At 38.8% G+C, this 24,393-nt stretch overlaps 1 protein-coding gene across 1 annotated transcript in view; it reads right to left on the reverse strand.

The window, feature by feature from the left end:
- The window catches only part of LOC140236710 (histone-arginine methyltransferase CARMER-like), a 49,748-nt gene extending 38,757 nt beyond the window's left edge, over nt 1–10,991 (reverse strand). Inside the window, exon 1 of the mRNA XM_072316632.1 lies at nt 10,856–10,991. Coding sequence (XP_072172733.1) covers nt 10,856–10,988 — 133 coding nt within the window. The 5' untranslated portion in view covers nt 10,989–10,991. The remainder of the gene's footprint in view (nt 1–10,855) is intronic.
- Nucleotides 10,992–24,393: the final 13,402 nt, after the last annotated feature.

Raw genomic sequence — 24,393 nt, forward strand, 5'->3', positions numbered from 1 at the left:
GGCAAAGCTGTGACGGGCTGGATTCCTTGCTGGACATTATAAAGTGAATCATTATTCAACGCATCAACTGGACGTGGTCGTCATAACATTTGGATTCTACACGTTTTGCTGTGGACATCTATCGTGGATCTTTACCCCGGATTTATAAAGTGGATTATTGCAACCAGTGCCTTTGGAATTACGTTGGAGGAATCATTCATCGGTGCGTCAAGGATCACTCATCTGTGCATCGAACATCGTATCTGGACACTGTCAAAGGATTACTTACTTTCAAATTTGGCTGTAAGTTATTTCACTACCGATTTGTAATTGTTTCTATTGATCATTATTGTACTGATGTGAAAGCCGATTACGAGTCTGTACCCACAATATCGCTGTTAATAAACCGCCTGAACATCAGTTGATTGTTTCTGTTGTGCGATCATTCTCAGAGTGATTTTGGTCGTAACAAAATTGGGGGCTTGTGTCCGGGAAGTGAATGTAAAGCCAAAACTTAGAATTTGGAACGTTCCGGAATCCAGAATATTGGTACAGACAAAATACCAGTTGAGTTGATTGTTCAATTGTACATTGTGTGTAATACATGTGACAATGTCAATCAGTACAATGGATGTTCAGGCATTTGTTCAGAGGACAGATTTGTCCCTCAAAGATTTGCAAAGGTTACGCAAATGTGATTTGACTGCTATTGCACAGCATTTAAATGTTGATGTTCCACAAGGTGTGAGAAAGGCAGAGATTCTTGACTTAGTAGCTAGTCACATGGAGCTCAAAGAAGAAATTGACACTCCAGCTCAAGCTCAAATTTCAGATCAAACACGGCTTGAGCTTGCTAGATTGGAAATGGAGAAAGAGAAGATGAGATTAGAAAGAGAGAGGGAGAAAGAACAAATGGAAATGAGAAAATTTGAAATGGAGCAACAAATGAAATTGCGTGAGTTGGAATTGACTCATGCACACACTGTTGGAAATCGTGAAAGGGCTCCCTCTGAATTTGATTTGGCCAAGAACATTCGATTGGTGCCAAAGTTTGAAGAAAACAGAGTCGATGCATATTTTGTGTCATTTGAGAAGGTGGCTAACAGTTTGAACTGGCCACAGGAATTTTGGCCCATGCTCCTTCAAAGTGTGTTTGTCGGCAAAGCAGCCGATGTGTACTCATCTCTCTCTGAAGAGCAATCACGTGACTATGCTACAGTCAAGAAGGCAGTGTTGAATGCTTATGAGTTGGTGCCAGAGGCGTACAGACATAAGTTCAGAAATTCGTACCGCAAACCAGGCCAGACACATGTTGAGTTTGCTCGTGAAAAAGAAATGATGTTCGATAGGTGGTACAGATCCCTGAAAGTGGATCAGGATTTTGATAACCTACGTGAGGTTGTTCTCTTGGAAGAATTCAAAAAGAGTGTTGCTTTCAGTGTGAGGTCGCATTTGGATGATCACAAAGTGACAAGTTTGCATAAAGCAGCCTTGATGGCTGATGAGTATGAGCTGACCCACAGAAATGACAACAGACCACCTTTCAGGAATTTCTCTGGAAATAAGAGAGACAAAAATCAGTCGAGCAATCCAAAGAATGCGGGTTCTGAAAAAGGCACGAGTTCTGAAACTTCATCGCCACCAAAGCCTCAATCTGACAAAGGGTCCAGTACAAGTGCAAATGTCATCAAATGTTTTCACTGTAACAAGACAGGGCATGTAAAGTCACAGTGTTGGAAGTTGCAAAACAAAACAAAGAAGGACATGGGATTTGTCGTGTCAAAAAGTGTCCTACCCGAAAATAGTGTCCCTTTCAGTGAAACACAGGCCATTGAAAGTCGATCTCCCAAATTCAAAGATAGGCTGAAGCAGGTGGATGAGAGCTATCGTAGCTTTTTGTTTGATGGTGAGGTGACCCCATGTACTTCTGGTGAGGCAGGTAAACCAGTAGTCATCCTGCGGGATACGGGGGCCTCTCAGTCGTTGATGGTGGATGGTGGTATGACTTTTCCACCAGATAGTGCAGTGAATGCAAAAGTCTTGATTCAGACTGTTGATGGCAGTTATATGTCAGTACCACTGTATAGAGTGGATTTGAAGTGTGACCTAGTTTCTGGTCCTGTCACTGTTGGAGTTGTTCCTGAGTTGCCCATGGTAGGCATTGACTTCCTGTTGGGGAATGACTTGGCTGGGGACAAGGTGGTTGCGTCTCCAGTTGTTTCGGATAAACCAGTGGTGGTTGCTGAAACTGAGCAGTTGCAGGAGGAATTTCCTGGGATTTTTCCAGATTGTGTTGTGACTAGGTCTCAGGCTCGTAGAGCTGTTCAAGATGATGCGGATTCTGTTGATGTGGAGGAGAATTCCGGTGTTTGGTTGGCAGAAACCTTTTTCAAGGATTTGAATGATGGGGTTGCTGTATTAGGCTCCGAGGCTAACAGTGATGGGCTGTTTAGCAAGTCTTCCTTGGTTGAAGCACAGCAGGCAGACTCTGAGTTGAAAGGCTTGTCTCAGACGGTGTGTTCTGAGGCTGAGGCTGAAAAGGTCCCTGAGTGCTATTATGTCAAAGATGGCATTTTGATGAGGAAGTGGAGACCTCCCCATAGGCCAGCTGATGAGGATTGGACGGTGGTCCGTCAAGTTGTTGTCCCTCCCTGTTACCGCGGTGAGATCTTGAGGATTGCTCACGAGTTACCTGTTGGCGGCCATTTAGGCGTCAGAAAAACAAAGGATCGGATCATGAGGCATTTCTATTGGCCAGGGTTGAATGTGGATGTGGCTGAGTTCTGTAAGACTTGTCACACATGTCAAGTGGCTGGTAAACCACAGCATTCAGTGAAGCCGGCGCCATTGATTCCGATACCTGCGTTTGAAGAACCATTTAGTCGGGTTCTAGTTGACTGTGTTGGACCTTTGCCTAGGACTAGGTCGGGTCATAAGTACCTCTTGACAATCATGGATATGTCTACACGGTTTCCAGAGGCTATCCCATTGCGAAATATCACTGCCAAGACTGTGGTAGATGCTCTAGTGCAGTTTTTCACTAGGTATGGGTTGCCCAAGGAAGTGCAGTCTGACCAAGGGTCAAATTTCATGTCAGGCATATTTCAAGAGGTGATGTATCGTTTGGGTGTGAAGCAGCTGAAGTCGTCAGCTTATCATCCCCAATCCCAAGGTGCGTTGGAGCGCTACCACCAGACCCTAAAGACAATGATTAGGGCATTCTGTGAGGAGTATCCCGAGGATTGGGATAAGGGCATCCCTTTCCTGTTGTTCGCAACGAGGGACTCCCCAAATGAGTCGACGGGTTTCAGCCCATTTGAGCTGGTGTACGGTCATGAAGTTAGGGGCCCACTGAAGCTCATCAAAGAGAAATTCATGACTGAGGATGATGAGGTCCACCTACTTGACTATGTGTCAAAGTTTCGTGAAAGGCTGTCAAAGGCTTGTGAGGTAGCTAGGGAACACTTGAAAGTGTCACAAGACTCTATGAAGAGAAAGGCAGACAAAAATGCCAAAGCCCGAACCTTCAAACCAGGTGACAAAGTTCTTGTACTGCTGCCCATACAAGGTGAACCACTGAAAGCCAAGTTCAGTGGCCCATACTGTGTCAAAAAGAAACTCAATGATGTGAACTATGTGATCAGTACGCCAGACAGACGAAAAGATCAGAGGGTGTGTCATGTAAACATGCTGAAAGAGTACTATGAGAGAAAGGCTAGTCAGCCTGTAGGCGTAGCTCAGGTGGTAGAAGATGAAGTAGATGAAGAGGGAGAAGCTCAAGATGAGAATGGAAGTGAGCCCTCTAGTGCCAGGTTGTCTAACTCAGAGATGTTAGGGAAAGTAGATGAGGCACTGAACTACCTACCTGAAAATCAGAGGAAAGATGTGACTAGTCTGTTACATGAGTACAAAGAATTGTGTAAAGACAAACCAGGCTGCACCCCTCTGGCTGTACATGATGTTGATGTAGGAGATGCTGACCCTATCAAGCAAAACCCTTACAGACTAAACCCGAGCAAACTGCAAAAAGTACGGGAAGAGGTTCAGTACATGTTAGACAATGACATAATAGAACCGAGTAAAAGCAGTTGGAGCTCCCCAATCGTCATGGTGCCCAAACCGGATGGGTCTCAAAGATTCTGTATAGATTACCGAAAGGTAAACGCCGTGACGAAAACAGATTCTTTCCCCATTCCCAGACTTGAAGACTGCATTGACAGGGTCGGAAATTCTGCATATGTCAGTAAAATAGACCTTCTAAAGGGATACTGGCAAGTGCCCTTGACCGACAAAGCCAGGGAGATTTCTGCCTTTGCTACACCAGATGGCTTGTTCCAATGCAAAGTAATGCCATTCGGCATGAAAAATGCTCCGGCCACCTTCCAACGGCTAACAAACCAAATCATTGCCGGACTTGACAACTGTGTAGTATACATTGATGACATCCTAGTGTATAGTGACACGTGGGAAGAGCACATTACACACTTGCGGCAACTTTTTGATCGACTCAAGGAGGCCGGATTGGTGATTAATCTGGCAAAGAGTGAATTTGCAAAGGCCAAAGTGGTGTATCTCGGGCATGTAGTCGGTCAGGGACAGGTATTGCCAAGAGAAGCCAAGGTAGAAGCTATACTAGGCTTTCCCATCCCCCAATCCAAGAAGGAGTTGCTCAGATTCCTGGGCATGGCTGGTTTCTACAGGAAATTTGTGCCAAATTTCAGCACTGTAGTCACCCCCCTAACAAACCTGCTGAAGGGTAAGGCAAAGTACAACTGGACTGATGAGTGTCAAAGAGCCTTCGAGAAACTAAAAGCAGTCCTTGCGAATGAGCCTGTTCTGGCAGCTCCTGACTTCCAAAAGCCATTCAAAGTGGCAATCGATGCTAGTGATGTAGGAGTGGGAGCGGTTTTGCTCCAAGAAGATGAAGAAGGCACTGAACGACCGGTTAGCTACTTTTCCAAAAAGTTGAACGCATACCAAAAGAAATACTCAACTATCGAGAAGGAGGCTCTCAGTCTCATCCTTGCCCTCCAGCAATATGAAGTGTACTTGACAAATAGCAAAGGGGAGATCACGGTCTATACTGACCACAACCCCTTGGTCTTTTTAGACCGGTTCAAAATGAAGAACAATAGACTGTTCAGATGGAGCATGATGACGCAGCCATATGCTCTCAAAATCAAACATGTGGCAGGCAAAAATAATGTAATTGCTGACGCTTTGTCAAGAGTGTAACATGAAGAGAGTATCAAAGGTGAAAAGTTTTCACCGCATATCACTTAGTGTATAGCAGTTTTACATAGCATATCTATTAATGTATGCAAAACAGTTTGACATGATTGTTTAAACTTCGAGAATCCAAGCAAAATCAATGTAATTGGTATCCATGAAAAGAGAACATGGAATTAATGCAGCTATTCAAAAGGCATGTGATAGTACAGCTGTATGTGATTATTGTTGCTTGACTTGGATTATACCTCACATTCGTTGTAAATAACAATGAGAAATTGTGAAGGTAAAAGAAACCCTTGCTACAGCAAGGCTTTCTTTTTCCCATGGGGGATGGTGTCACAAATGTACACACAAGTAGTTATGTACATGTATCAAGGCTGTATGCATGGTTGTTTAATGTGTATGTACACAGGGTGACCAGATTAAGGGAGAACATTCTATATGATATAGATATAGTACATACAGGCTGACCAGATCAGTGGAGAATTTTCTACATGGTATACAATGTAGCTACAGTACATGTATGCATGTGACAGGAAATACATTATAGCTCATTCAATCTAGAATGATTTAACCCATTCCAGAAAATTCTAGGAAGTGCTGGCTGAGTGAGGCACTGCCCTTGTAACCCAATGTGATTGGTAGTTAATTTTGGCAATGATGTTATGCACATATTAGGCAGTGAGTCATCCAGGATTCCTGGAATTTGGACTTGCTAGTATGTTCAGGTATGTGGCCCCAGGTTGGAGAAAGTTACAGAATGTACTAGAAAGGGGTGAATGGATAGTATATAAGCAGGAGAAATTCTGAGGTAGGCAGAGTACCCAACACCTCTGCTCTGAGAGTTACGTCACTTCTGGCTCTGAAACGACTTGTTATAGTCAGTCCTGTGTTACCTGCTGACCTGCTATACAAACTGTGTTTGTGGAGATAAGGCCTGGGAGACATTTTGCCTGCAGAGGATTAATTTGCCTACGTTGGAGACAGACTCCATATTTTAATGTCAACGAACATTGTTACGGCAAAGCTGTGACGGGCTGGATTCCTTGCTGGACATTATAAAGTGAATCATTATTCAACGCATCAACTGGACGTGGTCGTCATAACATTTGGATTCTACACGTTTTGCTGTGGACATCTATCGTGGATCTTTACCCCGGATTTATAAAGTGGATTATTGCAACCAGTGCCTTTGGAATTACGTTGGAGGAATCATTCATCGGTGCGTCAAGGATCACTCATCTGTGCATCGAACATCGTATCTGGACACTGTCAAAGGATTACTTACTTTCAAATTTGGCTGTAAGTTATTTCACTACCGATTTGTAATTGTTTCTATTGATCATTATTGTACTGATGTGAAAGCCGATTACGAGTCTGTACCCACAATATCGCTGTTAATAAACCGCCTGAACATCAGTTGATTGTTTCTGTTGTGCGATCATTCTCAGAGTGATTTTGGTCGTAACAACAGTGTCAAAAAAACAAACGAACTACAGGGACAGTTCCTGTATTATACAAATTAATGACGAGCTGTCTTAAATACAGTGTAGGTTTCCCATGATGGAGACTTTACCATACATGTGCATTATGTACATCCACATGTGCAAAGTAAGCCTGGTTAAGTTTGAATAAGATGCTAGCAAATCACACCTGTCAATACTGTATTTGATGCAGATATTGTACATACATGTACAGTACTGTAAAAGTGGAAATTTTCGCGGTGTTGAAATTTTCGCGCATTTCGCGCAACCAGAAACTAGCGCGAAAATAAAAACACACAAATATTTTTGCTTGCCATACGTTCCTGTGCGTGATGTCCTGATTCCGCGGAATTAAAAACACGCGAAACTCTTCTGACCCGGCCTAGCGCGAAAAATTATTCGCGCGAAAATATCCATTTTTACAGTAGTTGCAAACCCCATTAAGTATGTAAAATACAATGAATAAATAAATAAATATAGATAAATAAATATAAAAGGATAAATAACTGAATTAATCAATTAATCAATCAATTAATAAACTAATTAAATGATAAAAATTGGTCACTGTAGGGCAGTTTTAGACCCTCCCAATCCCTTGTTACTACACTATAATACTTTCATCTTCATTATTGGAAAATACAAAAGCATATACCTCTGTAACTAAAATCCATAAGAGTTTGAATTCTTACACATTTCTAGAGAAAAACAAGGCTGGTTACAAGCTTTCGTCTGGTAAACAAGCATCAAACATAAACCTCCTTGAAGGTTATCCGGCATGGCACCAAATTCTTCAAGACAAAAAGCCATGGAAACATATTCTACAATCAGCAAAAAAATTTGGTCTTTAGTTTTCAATTATGTGCAAGTTATACAAAAAGTGTAGTAGTCAGGCAGTAAAACTACATTGTAGTCCATGATACTTGCTGATGTTGCAGGTTGTGTATCGAGTGTGAGAGAGACGATATTATTGCCTCCGCCAGGGGAGGAGGCTATGTTTTCTTTGGCGTTTGTTTGTTTGTCCGTGTGCAAAATAACTCAAAGAGAAGTGAACGGATTTGGATAAAACTTACAGGAAAGGTTGAGAATGACATAAGGAACAGATGATTAAATTTTGGTAGTGATCCAGTGATTTTTGTGTATTTCATACAGGATTTTCCGTATTTTGGCTGGTAGGGTCAATGAACTCAAGAGTTCAAGCTGCAAATTTTTTAGGTTTGCATACATGCACTACAGTGTGTGCTCTAGTTTCTGCTAGGGTGAGGCGCACAGTGCATCTGGAGGCTGATGACATACCAAAAGGCTTCTACTAACTGGGAAATCAGGCAACTTTCAGCATGCATGTATGGGTGGAACTCACTTACCATGTACAGTGTATCTCTAAGAACAAGATCAGTGGTGGAAAAGAGCTGCTTGGCGGAGGTCTGCGCTCTCAGAGTGCTTCTCTATGATACATGTAATTTCCCTTGTGTTGCCTTTATAGTGGAATGTCAAAATGTTAACGAATGTACACAGTGTTGGCTGTACCAAAAGTGCACTATCTTCTGGTCACTTTACATAAAATAATTTAGAAGTGCACTTCTTACCTACATGTAAATCCCTTCAATCCATGGTCAACAAGAATAATGGCTCCTAAAATTGTTTTGTTTTTTAAAAGAGCGAGCAAGATAGATTGTAAATCTTTTTAATAACAATTCTATTTTTTGGCTGATATAACTATCCATCTGCGAGACCTTCACGGTCCACTGGTTGAAGAGCATCATATACAAGTAATAAGAGCATGAATGAGAAAAAAAAAAAAATCTTTTTTTTTTTCTATGGCATTATGTTGCAAAGACAAAAGGCCACAGGCTATACATAGTATGTACACCCAGTAGGTCATGTGTAGTTATTGTGCATACAGTGTATGTCATTGTGTTTGTGAAGGATTACCAGTACTAAAAATGTCAATATCCTGGTTCTTCTTCTTCTCCTTCCGTTCAAGTGCATCCCTCTTAGTAGAGTGTAGTCATACTGGTTCTTTAAAGGAATAGTGAAGTTTCAGTTGAGAAGATACTATGTAGGGCTTTGAGTTTCCAGTATCTTTTTATGATGATTTTTTTTTTTAAGATTTAATGAGAAGCCTGTTATGAAAAATGAAAGAACATGTAATTGTAAAAGGAATTCAAAGTTTATTTGATGAAAATTGGTCTTGAAATGGATGAGATATCTTAAACAAAGTGATCCTAATACAAGGTGGGACCCACCTTTTATTAGGATTGCTTTGTTTTACTTTGTGTTTTGATATCTCAGCCATTTCAAAACCAATTTTCATCAAATAAAGTTTGAATTCCTCTTAGCATTGTGTGCTCTTTAACATTTCATCAAGTGGTTTCTAAGTATCTCACTAAAAGTTAAAAGCTGAATCTTCACCTCTTGATAACCAAAACTATACCAGCCCTTTAAGACCATGAAAACTTTTGAGCAACAAAGATTATCAGACACAGTTAAAATCATAGAACTTATTCCATTTTCTATGAATGCGACAATATTGAAGTTATATTGTCGAAAATGTAAAAAACAAAGTTTGTTCTTAAAAAAAAAACACTTCTAGAAACAATGCTAAATCCTCTGATTTGGTTTATTCATCAATATATTGATCTACAATTTTATTCAAAACAAGTGTTTCGCTACAAAATGCTGTTATCCTGGTAGATCTATCTGTAGTTGTAACTCGAAGCATCTGCATGTGCTACAATGTAGCAGGAAAGAAATAGAACTAGGAATAGAAATAGGAAGCACAAACACAACTAGAAAAGCACTCAAACGCACCCCCTCCGCTAAACCAGCAACTCACTTCCTTGCACACGTACACGCATGCAGGCATTTCCCAATATAGAAGCCCTTTGTTTATGTCATCAGCAGAGCAGAGCACGCGCTTCAGTACGCGTATCTATGTAAACCTCCAGTACGCGCAGCTTGAACTCCCAAGTTCATTGACCTTACAGTGTACAGTACATGCCAAAACATAAAAAACCATTAAAAATAAATAAAAATTCCAAGATCACTACCAAAATTTAATGGTGTTCCCTGTGTCCACATCTACTTTTTATGCGTTTCACCTTAATCCATACACAACTTTTTGAGTTATTTTGCAAACAGACAAACCAACGCAGATGATCACTTAATCCGAGAATAAACTCAGCATACAAATCTAATGTTACATCGTTGATAAGTGTGATTACGTGATCATGGCCTCCTAGCCTTCATAGTAATTCTTTTTTCATAGGGATGTCAGGTACATTGTATACAAATATTGATACCATATTTCATGGACTGAGCTGAGTTGCATTTGACCGAGGTCATTTACAATTGTACATTTATCACACAATTTGTCACAAGACATGTGACCTAGATACAATGTGCATTGTATGTAATTATACAGTGTAACTTAGCATTTCATTTTATACTGGAGTAGAGCTATATAAGCTCAGAACATACAGAGCTATTGGGATTGCAATTGATTACACTCCGTAGAGCCCAGAGGGTCTATGCAGCTGTGTCATGTGTGTACAATCAACAAATGATGGACAATAAAATTAAAGTCAAGTTAGGCCTAGACAAATTTCACTTTCTAAATGGTACATTATGCAATCCATCTCAACATTAATTAATAATCATAATGGAGACAGCACTGAAGCTTTACCTTTCTTCTTTGTTCTGACTAACGTTAGAGTGTAGAGATTCAGTAGCTTGGATTTTCTAGTTAGAAATGTCATAAGGCCTACTCACCTACTGTAGCATTTGCATGCAGGATAAGTTTTACAAATGGATGAAAAAGTGAATACTTTGTCGTGATCCTGTCCTGCTCTTTACATGTAGGCTCTATACATTATACAGTGAAAGAGTACCCTTAAATTTTGTATTATATAGAAGGGAGATGAGAGTGTTGTGTCGGCTTCTACATTAGCAGTCATTTGTTGAAATCTGTCATATCACAGCTCGATTACCCAGCTAGTGCGTGCACAGCATGAAGCGTACCATGGCTATCGGCCGGCCCGAGCCCGCGGGGCTGGGTCACGACACAATAAACCCAATCTTGCTTGAATAACGCAAGGCATGCACAAAATGTCAAAACAAGCGAATTTAAACAAAGGAATTCTGCTCGAAATACACGTTCTTACCGTTGTAGAGTGAAAATACCGGCTTCGCATCTTGCGTAGTTATCTGTAATTTAAGAATATTCTGCGTTTGCTGCGAAATGTCGCCTTGGTCCGACAATGAACTTAGACGGACATTTTCGATCACTACCGCCATGATGTCGGCTCTCCCTTTGATCATGTAAGGCATGCATGCCATACCCGGACGGTACGGACAGCACGACCACACATACATACATACATAACACACAGATACTATACACACACACACACACACACACACACACACACACACACACACACACACACACACACACACACACACACACACGTATGTATGTGCACAACTACTGCACTCAGGCGACTTTAAATTTGCAAACTGCAGCGCGCCACCTGCGTTGAGACATTTTAATGATCACTACCACTCTTCTCCGTCGTGAGGGCACCTGACAGTAAGAATATCATGCATACTGAGGATTTTTTTTTCCTTCATCGAATGTATATTGTAATTTGTATACCGATATTTTATGTGATATTACTGAAAAGAATCTTGATTTACGTATGAAATCATGTTGGAAGAAAAATAAAACACACAAACATGCACACTTGCCAGCGTGTGATTGCAAACATACACTTTATACGCGAAAAACACACGTCTGTGTGAAGAATTTGTGGTTTGTTTGTTTGTTTTTTTCATTTAATTTTCAAAAAGGATAAATGGTTGTGCCAATACAATATTTCAATTAATATTACTTTGAAGCAACACATCGATCAAATGGCGTGTATGAATAATGCTGTTTTACCATTCGTGGTGTAATACATGACAAGTATCCACATAAATATGTATTACTTGTATTCACAATGTGTTACCAAATGTCCATAATAAAAACAGCGAATATCATGATAAAGTCAAATGAGCTGCAACATCATAATTTCTTACTCTCACATTTGCTTGACTGTTCGTGTCAGTATTTTTGTTTAAATGGATTATTTTATAGTGAAACAATAATTATCATGCAGTGAGTGAACATAATGAAGATATAGATACTCTTCTGCTATTATACATAGCATAAAATCATTTCCAAGAATGATTACGATTAATCCATACAGTAACTAACATTTCACTGTTTGGTTTGTAGCATTTAAAGATTATTCTTTTTATCAACAGCAATTCATTATCATTATTTTTTTAACATAGTCACAAAGACGAGGTGGCATGATGATATACGACCTTATGGTATGACAGCTTCGTTTTTTCCCCAACGAATGAGTGGTTAAGACTTCCTTCAAGAGTGCATCTTTATTAACTCATATTGAATACACTATATTCAATGTGTGTTCAATGGAATAATGAAGAGTTTGTTCGCAAAAAAAAACAAAAAAAAAAACAACGATAAGTCCATTTTTGAAGATTTTGAAGTACGGTCTCTGTCATAAAGTACAAAATAATACCTTTTAAATGATATATCGGTCACTACATAATTAAGGTACATTTTTACAGTTATGGTCAAAAGAAGCAAAATTTTTCTTATTATTCTCTTTATTTTTCTTGACCTTTAATCGCAAATATCTCCATTTGGCAAATATGGACTTATCGGTTTTTGCAAACAAACTCTTCAGATATTACTATATCCAAAGATCTAAACAGAGAGGAGGGAGAGAGAGAGAGAGAGAAAAAAAAAGAAACGTCGGATGACAGACTATATAAAGTGTAGTCATCAGGCTGATCTACTTCGAATTTTCGTGGCAATGAAGTCCCAGATGAATAAATAATTTTATAATTATGATAAAATTATAATGAATGATGAAAGCCATGCACGTGAATGAGAAACAAAACAACAACTAAACCAATACAAGAATGCTGTCACATTCTTCTTCTTCTTTTCTGTAATTACTTTTCAACTTCATAGTGATTTCAGACTTATTCACCCTCAATTACAATAGTCTTATTGGGAGAATTCCATTCAGGACAATGAAATAATAAAGATGGTAATAGTAATGATGCTGGTGAATCTGATAATTGATTTCATTTTTATAATTATCTTTACCTTATTCACATCTACACAATGTAGTTCTTCGGTCTTAGCAATGCTCTTCTCTTGGTCAAACCATTCAAGTGTATCGCTTTAGGTGAAATCAAACAAAATGGTTCAATTCAATCCTTCTTTTTTTTTCAACAGGACACAAATTAATAGAGTCTATGAGAATTAAAATGACGATATCTTACAATCAACTGGCTATCATTATTCTTTTAAAGCAAATTATATGCTCGTCATAAGAATGGAAATATAAGTTTAAGACATGTTCAGCAAAAAAAAAAAATAAATAAATAAATAAAATAAAAAATCGAGGGGCCCATTGAAGCACAGTCCTTGCACACTGTGCCTGTCCCTCAAAGCAAATCCACATCGACAGATGAGGAATAAATACATATAGATGTACATAATAACTCACAATAAACTAATAACTGTTGTTGGTTTGGGTTTTTTTTTTTTTTTTGGACATTACATGGGACAACAAAGTAACATTGTGATATAAACAGTGACATCGCGCAGGACAACTCACAGACATGAGAAAGAAATTGAGCTATACAGATGAAGAAAGTAAGAAAGTTTTGAGAGGGATCAGACAGATAAATGTATGTGATACATGAAGCGGTTTAACTTCTTGCAGTGCATAACAGACATGATTACTATACAGTCAAACCTGTCTATAGCGGCCACCGAAGGGAAACGAAAAAAGTGACCGTTATAGACAGGTGGCCACTATAGACAGGTTATCCAACTATATGTGTGTGAATTGCCTATACATGTACACGTACATGTATCATCGTTGTATATATTTATAGGTACTTAGTGTACATGTACATGCGTACGTTTCATGCATTGAACAATGCCTCGTGTTTATGAAATTGTTGCACAGTATAGCATGTTGTACAGTCTTAAAGAAAGTTTAACACTAGCGCATTTATGACTGAATACGTGATGAATGCAGCGGTGGCCAATGGCACGGCCACACTACAGAATCAGATAAACACGCTGAATTACCAGCTCTGTGGCCGCTATAGACAGGTTAAAATCTACGGCGGGAAACAAAATTTCTGGCCGCTGGCCGCGTTAGACAGGTGGCCGCTATACACAGGGTCTTTAACAGGGCTTTTCTCTCGGGGGGGGGGGGGGGGGGGGATTTTTCAGTGGCCGCTATAGATAGGTGGCCGCTATAGACAGGTGGTCGCTATAGACAGGTGGCCGCTAAGGCAGGTTTGACTGTATGTACAATAAAGGGATGGCGTTTGAGGTTTCCAACGTTTTTTGATAATATTTTTTTAGATAATGAGAAACCTCTTATGAAAATATATGATAGAAAATATGATTCAAAAAGGAATTCAAAGTTTATTTGATGAAAATTGGTTTGAAATGCCTGAGATATCCAAACCAAAGCAATCTTAGTAAAAGATGGGACCAACCTTTTGTAGGACTGCTTTGTTTTACTTTGTTTTTGGACATTTCATCAACCACTTCAAACAGATTGTCATCGAATAAACTTTGAGTTCCTCGTAGAATTTTAGATTAATTAACATTTCATAAAGTGGTTTCTTAATACCTCGAAAAAGATAAACGCTAAATTCTCACCTCAGCCAATACTATACCATCCCTTCAATGGTGATGGTTTCAACACAGTCAAACGTTGTTTTTTTTTTTTTAAAGGAGAAAGTTTGGGAAATTTCACAGTGCTATCACGAAACAGTAATACTGATTACAAGCATGCAGACAAATATTCTTCTTTCTTCGTATATGGCACACTGTATGACGACACAAACTTCTTACATTCTGTTATGTTATCGTATTTTATCTTTCAGCCAACTTAAAACATGGAGTGATAAATGGCAAGGTTATACAGTACCCCATGCAGGAAATGCCATGACCCCCTTTTACCATTGACGCAGATAACGATGGGTCGTGATGATGATGCAGGGGCGGATCCAGGAATTCCGTAAAGGGGGGGGGGGGCGCAGTTTTTAGTTCTGGTGCCACAAATGAATAATAAAAATAAACATAAAAATAGACTAATGTTCATTTTTTTTAATTAAAAAAAAAAAAAAACAATAAAGGGAAGGGGGGGGGGAGGTGCCCTGTGCCCCCAGATCCGCCTCTGGTGAAGGGGATGTGGGAATCTTTTCCGATAAGAATGTACCCCTCCCCATCACAAAAAAAAAAAAAAAAAAAAAAATGAGACCTGGATCTCTTGTTTCTTTCCCTTGTACACCACATAATACAGTGCTATTACTATACCCATATACTTTTATGAAAATTAAACAATTTCCTCTCCAACGGTATTTTTCTCGAACGCATTAATTAGCGTCATTTTGTGACAGAGTCTGTATATAGTACTTTATAATAATTTTAAAAGGATGAGCAATTTTCTTTTCTTTTCTGTGCCACAGACTTTGCACAGTTTGCACAAAGCTGTGAAGTTTTCTGTAGTAATCGATATACTCAAAGCACACACAAAGGGATAATCTCTTCCTTTCGCTTTTCCTTCTGGCACCAATCGAAACATGCATGCTCTGTCTCATGTGTAATGTGCAGTGTATAGTGTATTATTATGTGTGAGTATGTTTGTTTATCATTATTATACTCCATTCTTCTTGAGCCTTGTACAGTATATTGTAGTTTCATCGGTGATTCTAAGTCCATCATATTGATCTTTTTCCCCTTCGTATGACCTTAGAGGTAAGGGAATACGACAAAGTTTTTTTTTTTCTACCTTACCCCTATAGTTAATTTAGATGAATTAAGAATTGACTCGTTACAGGATTAGCTATTGAATTCTACGTAAGCTCAGGGTCGGGACAAACTTCCTTATCGTGGTAAGAATAGCACAATTATTATAGATTATAGTATATCCCATACCTAGTATGAAATGGTGTATTCTCTCTTTCTTTTCTAGAGGGAATTATGATTATTCATTGAACAATTATCCTATATTTTCTGGCAAAGATATCTGACTTGTAGACTGCAGACATGATAAACTAGTTCAAGTTAGCTCATATCTTACAAATTGAGCCATGAGAGATTATATTTCTTAAAGATATATGCATACAAATATTATGTGTGTATGTGTGTGTGTGTGTGTGTGTTAGAAATAAACTTTGCAGAATTGTTATCGTTACTATGTATTTGCAGAGTCATTAAGAGGAGAGTTCTCCCCAGATAAACGTTAGATGCATAATAACTGGCATAATGGTACTATGAGCATTGCCCATCGAAAGACATTATACAGTCATATAACTTATGACCGAAATCTCATGTTATATTGTGCCCACATGGGACATCGTGTACATATTTGTATATCCTATTATATTCCGCTCTCCGTCATAAAATGCATTACGTTTCTTCTCGTGAGAAACACTATGATATCTATAGATCTCATCCTTTGATTTTATAATATTCCACACAATATTAGGTGGACAGTTAAGCCTCACTGCCCGTGATGTTCACATTCAAGAAGATTGGTGTCTTTCTGAGGTCTGGTAGCATTACGAACATTCATAACCTCAAAACTTTTCAGTCACGCCTTAAGTATCATCTGTTTATCAAGGAGTATAGGACATCCTAGTTATCATTTGCATATATGTGGTTTTGTTAGATGTCTCAATTTATTTAACTTATTCATTTGAATTACGTTGTTGAGGTGATGTTTCAATTATTGTAGCGCCTTGACAGCTTAAGGGACATATTGTCAGAAAGTGCGCATCAGAAATATTTATCATTATTGTTATCATTATAACAAAATGGATATACATTTTGTAATCCTTGGACATTCAGTTACTGTGAGCATGTTCCTTTGTTACATGTCTTATACTCACTAACACTTCATTTTCTGAATTTGCGTATGATGTACTCTGTGGTACCCTTTTCGGTATTCTTAACAAGTCCCGGGACAGTCGTACGCATGAAGATTAATTTCGAATCATTTACGTAAGTTCATATCAATGGATAATCCTCTTGTGGATGAAGCTGATCAGTGCAAATTAAGTGATGGATTACATGGGGAATCCTTACAAGGCATCAAACATCTAAAACCTAGTGATTTAGCTTGTATCATTGTCTTCATCTTTCTCATCAACTGGGATTTTGTCATTGACGTCAGATACTTTTCTCTACAGGATATAAGGAACTTCTGGGAGTCCCACAAGCCAAAGCCTATATTTGCTCATCGCTCGAGTTCTTCGTGTTGTACTTTCATTACACATTATCACGTACATCTCTCTTTTTTTAAAATATATTTATCTCCGTACGATAACAGTTCCTAACAATGGACCTTTACTCCTAACAATGGACCTGTCAATGGACCTGTCAATGAAAAAACAAAAACCAAAACCAAAATATACATGCATATATATATATATATATATATATATATATATTGGAATGATGATACATAAATGCTCAATCATCTGCACATATACTATATACTCACATTTTACACAAAAAACACACATACACTCATACACAACTGGTCACGGGAAACGCTATATATACCAGACGATTTCAGCTTAAATTTCAAACTCGTAATTTCATGCAGACACATTTCATTCTGTTCTCTTTTCTCCTCTCACGTTAAAGGGATGGTAAACTATTAGTTTAGATGGGGCTTCAGGTTTCCAACTTTTTCGTATATAATGAGAAACCTCTTATGAAATATAAAAGGGAATACACTTCTAAGAGAAATTTAAAGTTTATTTGTTGAAAACTTTATTTGTTGAAAACGGTTTTGAAATGGCTAAGATATCAAAAAGAGAAGAAAAACAAGCACAAAATGGTCCTAATAAAAGGTTGGATCCAACTTTTATTAAGACCACCTTTTCTTACCTTGTTTTTGGATATCTCAGTAATTTCAAAACCAATTTACATCAAATAGACTTTGAATTCCTCTTATAATTGTATGCTCTTTAATATTTCATAAGTGGTTTCTAATATTATTATCTCTGAGAAAGTTAAAATCTGAATTTCCCGTCTTAACCAAAACTATATACCATCCCTTTGAGGTAAGTAAAGAAAAACGACAATTTATTGTAATTTTGATCAGGATCCTTTAATTTCATACAAGTCATAAGGCTTTGAAATTCTGTATAAACTTACAATGGCTACAATTAAGAAGTAATAACAAAGCACTACGACACGGAAAAATAACAATTTTAGATTTCAATCGCAAACATAGACGTGAATGTCAATGCGATTTTCATCCAAAGCTTGAGAAAGAGTTGATTTCACTTATTCTTATACAGCCAGTGAGTAATTGCTTTGAAGCGCTTCTAATTGAAATTCCATCTATATACCGCACTATTTTTTAACACCATATCCAGAATCTCTTCTTGCGATATCAATATCATTACAGGGGACTGCATTGGCAAACAACAAGTGTGTTTAAACAATTATTGTTAAGTTGTCCATGATTACTTCGACGAACGAATGCAAAATGTTACATGTTTTCTTTTCTCCTAAGTATAAAAGCCACGATTAGATGAGTTCCAAACTCGTAACCGTCTACTTGCACCTTATATGATACGCTTAAAAAAAAAAGAAGAAGAAAACGCTATAGTTTGCAAGGTGTAATGATAGAAGTTCGCTTTACCCCCTTATGATAGCCATGTAACAATGTACGGGGTCTGTACAACTCACGACTCGAAAGACTACAAAAATATCCCGAGCTATTCTAAATGTCTAAATATTTCTAAGACGACATCAATTCAATCATTACGACGTATATAGCTGGAGTTGTTGCGGTATCCGTTTTTATACATGGATATGACAGAGCGCTAGCTGCATACTAAGAGCAAAAAAGGACACTGCCGTGTCACATTCAGAGACCAAGAGGAAACGATTTCACTTGTCTGACTATTTTGTATCTGTATTCTTTGATAGGATAATGAGATTACGCACTTTTATTAAATGTATCAGTGCGGCATATCAACAATTTACAGCCCATGAAAGGTGTGAATGCAATAGTCACTTCAAATTTCAAATGCAGTCGCTATACTTCGGAACAGTTCAATTCCACAACCTCCGCATATTATGCGACAGGTGATCTGATATACAAAGCGAAGCTTTTTTTTTTTTTTGGAGATTCAAACTTACTTGGCAATAAACACTGGATTTTGGACTTGAACCCAACCTGATGTAAGCATTGGTCGTACGTCGCATTACGTCTTCGTATACCTTTTCTTTTAAACATTGATCTACGTCAAAAGTTGTCGCACGTAATACATGAATAAGCCCCCTGCATTCCATTGTTGACAGCCAGTTTACTTTCCTCGATATGCCAATCACCCGTTTATTCTTACTGTGACATTATGGTCATAAAAGTCTTCAGCAATATCGAAACTGAGGAAATGAATTTCCTTCCGTAACTTTTATCACCCTATACTTCCCATGTTATTATATCTGATTGATCAGACTCTCAGTTTTGATATGTGGACCACATCAGTTATAATCAAATCTTAAAAATGGAAGTATTTCTCGTCAATGCAGATACCCCTTGTTCATGCCGCAGAATCGAGGGCTGATATAGTCTACAATCATCGAAGCCATTCTGAAATATCATTAGCCCGTGTATAGTCCGGCCCTTTAACCAATAAAGGAGGTGTTCCTCCTCTCTGAATCAACGCCTTTTTCACCCTGATACTTTGTAAGGATCACACACTCACGAAAAAAGCACAATACATTACTAAAATTGTTTCTACAATCTAAAAAAAAACCAACAACAACATCGTTAACCAAAGCCGGTGTTACCATTACACTATCTCTCGCAATATATATAGAGTTATCCTAGTAGCAATATTGCACATAACAATAATAATTTATACAGAAACATAATAACTATAACAACTACGAGACAAGGCAAAGTTGCTGGGGGTATCGGTCATACAGCTCTGCAACGGTACAATCGAGTGAAAACATATGACAAAAATCTGCCCTATATAATCAATGCTTTAATCTCGTGGTGAATCCATGGAACTCTAGTGCAATAGCGCTTCCATGGATGTCTACCAGGGGCACACGCTGAGACCACAGAGGGACAGCCTACCCAGGGGAGTCTTTAGGATGTTTGGGTAGTGCTTTCAAGAATCACTTACCGCCTGCCATCAGCAAAAAAAAAAAAAAAAAAAAAAAAAAAAAAAAACATTCGCGTTGGCAGTGACTAATCAAGTGTGCCGAGGGTACCAACGGGTTACTGGGAGAAATACGGTTTGATAAATTGTGATGACATGGTCATTATATGGAGATAGGGGAGGGGTGAAATTTACGAAATCTTTCCTGATTCTTTTTTTTTTCTCCAATGCATATTTTGTTAAGAATCTACCATTAAACGCATTTGTACTCATGCGTAGCAGCATGATACGGTATACCGGAAGCTTCGGCCCCAGCATGTGTTCTAGAAAGCATTGGGACATGATCATTTTTGCGATGACAACGATGCATCTGTAATTTTTCACAACTTGCCTTGGAGGGGGTACTCTTAAAGATATTTTCATCAAGTAACATCTCACAAAATGAACATGTTTGATACTGACCCGATAACATATCAGAACGGTCATACAGGAAAATATCCAAGTTTTTTTCTCTCTCTCTTACACGTTTCTATAAACAATATCTAAGCAATTATAAAACATGTTGTGACCATTCTAGAGGTGAAGCTCATGAAGTGCAACGCAAGGGGAGACATTCTTGACGCTGGGAGGTGGAGTTTTCTTTCTGCGATGCAAAAACGTTGGTTAGTAACCATTGGCAACCGTGGGCATGGCAACCTCGGCTCCAAGCCATTTCCTACATCCTGGATTAATGTCACATCGGCATATCTGGGGGGGGGGGGGGATATCCCGGCTAATTTCACGATGACGTTCAACAAGAATATTTATGTAAAATCTTCCAAAAATATTATCAACCTCCACCGTTACGGCACGTTCCCGCACCCCATTATGTCATTCTAAGAAGAAAATGAGCGATTTTAAACCGGACTAACCGGTTTTTTTTTCCTGAAATTTATTGTTTAAAACATGAGAATCTTGTTTCTATTTTCCGTGTAATCTTGACGTCACTTTTCCCTTAAAAGGCGTCTGTGACGTTGGATCTGGAGATGAAAAAAAAATATTTACAATAAATGCCTCTTTTGAAGAGAAATCGGAGCTCCGGCGTAGGGTTATTACTATTAACATAATTTGCTGTGTTTCTCTGACTTGCGCTTTACTTCATGTTTGAACGTTAGCTGACTTTGTTCAACACCACATGGGCCCGTAACGGTGACGTGTTTGATTTTCCCTTCACTACTTGAATAGACATGTTATATGTGTACGTGAGAGGCGGGAAAAAGTGAGGCGGGATTCTTTCAAAAGGGGATACTTTCTCTTTCTTTCTTTCTTTTTGACAGGACTGATTGGGGAAAACCGTTACGGTTCATCATTTTGAATACCACCCAACACCCTCTACAAGATGGTGCACTTTTGCTTTTCCTTGAACGGGTTGATGTTGGTCGGGACGCCCTTTAGTAGTAAGTCGTCCGCTTCGTGTTGCACACAGTACTCCTGGAGTTGGTTGCAGGCCTGCGATACCGTGATGCGCTCGATCTTCGCCTCAGATCTTAGCTGCTCCACCGTCTTCTTGAGGGCTGTTACCTGAGACATGGTGGCAAGGACGGGTTGTCTGGCTGATGGCTTCCCGTGTGCTGCTGGATAGCTGCGGTGAACGCTCGGCAGAAGAGGGCGAGTGTCACCCTGTTGGCGTCTAAGCTCCTATAGACTTGGCAAAGTCGGTCAACGTCACGAGTGCTACGCCGACGGACTTCCGGTGGCTTCCTGAGTCTGGGGTGGCGTGTTGAGGGGTGAGCCCTGATCAGTGTAGAAGCCGCAGTGTGGGAATTGAGACGTCCGGGTGTGTTGCCTGGTAACAGAAGCTGCACGACATGGAGCGAGAAGAAATGAGAACAATGACAGTATGTTAAATTAACGAAATTAAAAAAAAAAGCCTCATCGAAACTTGCGGCGTACGTGAATGAAATACACCAGAATTCAGGCACCGTGAAACTGTGAATACATTTTATGATTAACCTTCGTACTTTGGGAAGTAGAAATAAATATGCATAACAAACTTAATAAAGTCGAGTCTGACTTTGATTAAGATTGAACGTTCTGTTTCATCAAAATGTCGAACGAAAAATCAGTTGTGGTTTAACTGTGAAAACCCCAAAGCCGTCAACAACACCTCATATCTGGCAGCCATCATGCACATCCGCTTTTGCAGGTAATCTTCAAGCGGTTGTTGCCGCATTGAAGACTCATCATCACCCTGAATAAATTCCAATGACACCTTGGGGAATCAAACCATTTCCATCGAAACATTTGGTGTTTTTCTTTGGAAGGTTTTGAAGTCACGCACATTGAATGCCGACGACTGCTAAAAAGAGCCAAACATGAGTACTGTTATGATATACCCAAAGCAATTCAAAGTTCCTTACTTTAATGCATTTTTACATTACTCGATCGCCTCGAAGAAGTGAAAGGGCCACACAACCAAATACAATGTGAAGTGGTACATTCATCATATTGTGTTGTAAGCAACATGCAAGTGCAAAGTACTTTATGTATGAGTGTGTGTGTGTGTGTGTTTGTGTGTGTGTGTGTGTGTGAGCATATGTTTTCAGTTTTGTTTTGTATATATTACGATACTTATCCATGTTCCTAATAGGTTAGCATATTATGTTCGCATAGCAAACGAGGAAGTCTTAAGTTACTGTTCCCAGGTACTTGAGTATATTGTGTGAAGCAAAAATAAATGATATATTGCCAAGTATATACTGTCTCTTTTTTTTATTTCGCGTTGTTTAAGGCACAATTATCATGCTCGACATTTCAGTGGTTTATTTATTACTATATGAGGTGGAAACACTCTGCTATTTCCTTCTGTTCATGTTTTTATCTGCAATGATCTGTGTCTGTCTCTCCAGGTATATAAGACAGGGCATTAAAATGAAGTCACTGGCATAATAACCACAATGCTCGAAGAGGAAAAATCAAGATACGTGTAGTCTTGACCTGGCCTGAAAATGAAACAGAAGCGTCGTAGGACTTTATTCATCAGAGCTGACATGTACGTAAATGTTAACATTATCATAGCATAAACTGTACCAGCAAAATATGAATGGTATAGGTAACACGATGTAGATCAAGACCCTGAGGTGAAAAATACTAGAGATATGCAGAGAGATATGGTGAATTAGAGAATGCCTGTGCGTAACGGAGCGTGCGTCTATTCGAATCACTCTTTAGTATAGGAACATGCATCATGTTGCATTATGTTTGATGTTTGTCGTTTTCGATGTGTACTTGTCATGACACTGCAGGATTCACATATTTCCTGAATGTGGTTGAAAATGAAAACAAACAAACAAACAAACAAACAAACAAACAAACAAACAGTAATTCTTCATGTATGCCCACCGAAAGAATGGAGGGTCTGTGACGGGAACAAAAGTCAAGTACCCTAATTTTCATTTCTTGCCTTGCAAACGTTAAGGGTAATTTAAGGATTAATTAATGTCACTGTAATGTGTGCTTGATACGCCCCCTAATGGCTGCCCCCTTATTGATTCTTCATCGACTACATCATCATTTCGCTCCTATCATCTGTTGAAATAAGAAGTTACATGCATGCGGAAAGATAGTTGAAATATTATAATCCACTATAACACGCCTATCACTATATAGCTTTGTGACAGTAGTCCTTTTACTGTATATGAGCGGCACAATCTCTGTGAAAAAATGAAATTGACCCAAGGACATGCAAGGCTTACATTGTGCATCAGATTCTGCTTGTTTATGAAGACACTGACATAATTTAAAAAAAAATCAGGGCGATATAAAGACTGATATGAGGATTCATAAGCACCCCCCCAAAAAAAATGAGAATAAAACTCACACAGCTGTAGGATGAACACTTAGTAAAACACAGAAAAAGTAAACAACAACAGATAAGAACAAATGGGAGTCCTGACTTACGCCCTTCATTAGAGCGACTATGACGTGTGGTATGGTCATACCGTACAGTTGTGTGTTATAGATTCGCCAACAACGCTTGCCTCGCTAGCTAGGCCATGAGTCATGGTTCTCTCGGGGCCAGCGGTATATTGTGCGCATCGCCTCCGCCGAATACGGTAAAGGGCGCCATTCACACATGCAATGTTTGATTGTTATGATGCATTGCTTACGGCTACAGAGCGCCGAGTGGCTTTTTGATATGATGATACACACAACTCAGCACATCTCGTGATATTACACATGTATGTAATTTAAGTCTACATGTTTTTACATAATATTATTCATGTACATGGTACCTGTACATATATTATGTATAGGACAACATACAACATAGTGGGCGTGTATGTGTGTGTGTGCGTGTGTGTGTATGAGTGGTTAAGATTACAGTTGTTATAGAATGTCTTGCAACGAAAGTGATGGTGGTGGCAGCGGAATTGTCAGTGTGAATTGAATAATTTGATGATCGCTT

The sequence above is a fragment of the Diadema setosum genome, chromosome 13 (genome assembly GCF_964275005.1).
Source record: "Diadema setosum chromosome 13, eeDiaSeto1, whole genome shotgun sequence".
Taxonomy (NCBI): domain Eukaryota; kingdom Metazoa; phylum Echinodermata; class Echinoidea; order Diadematoida; family Diadematidae; genus Diadema; species Diadema setosum.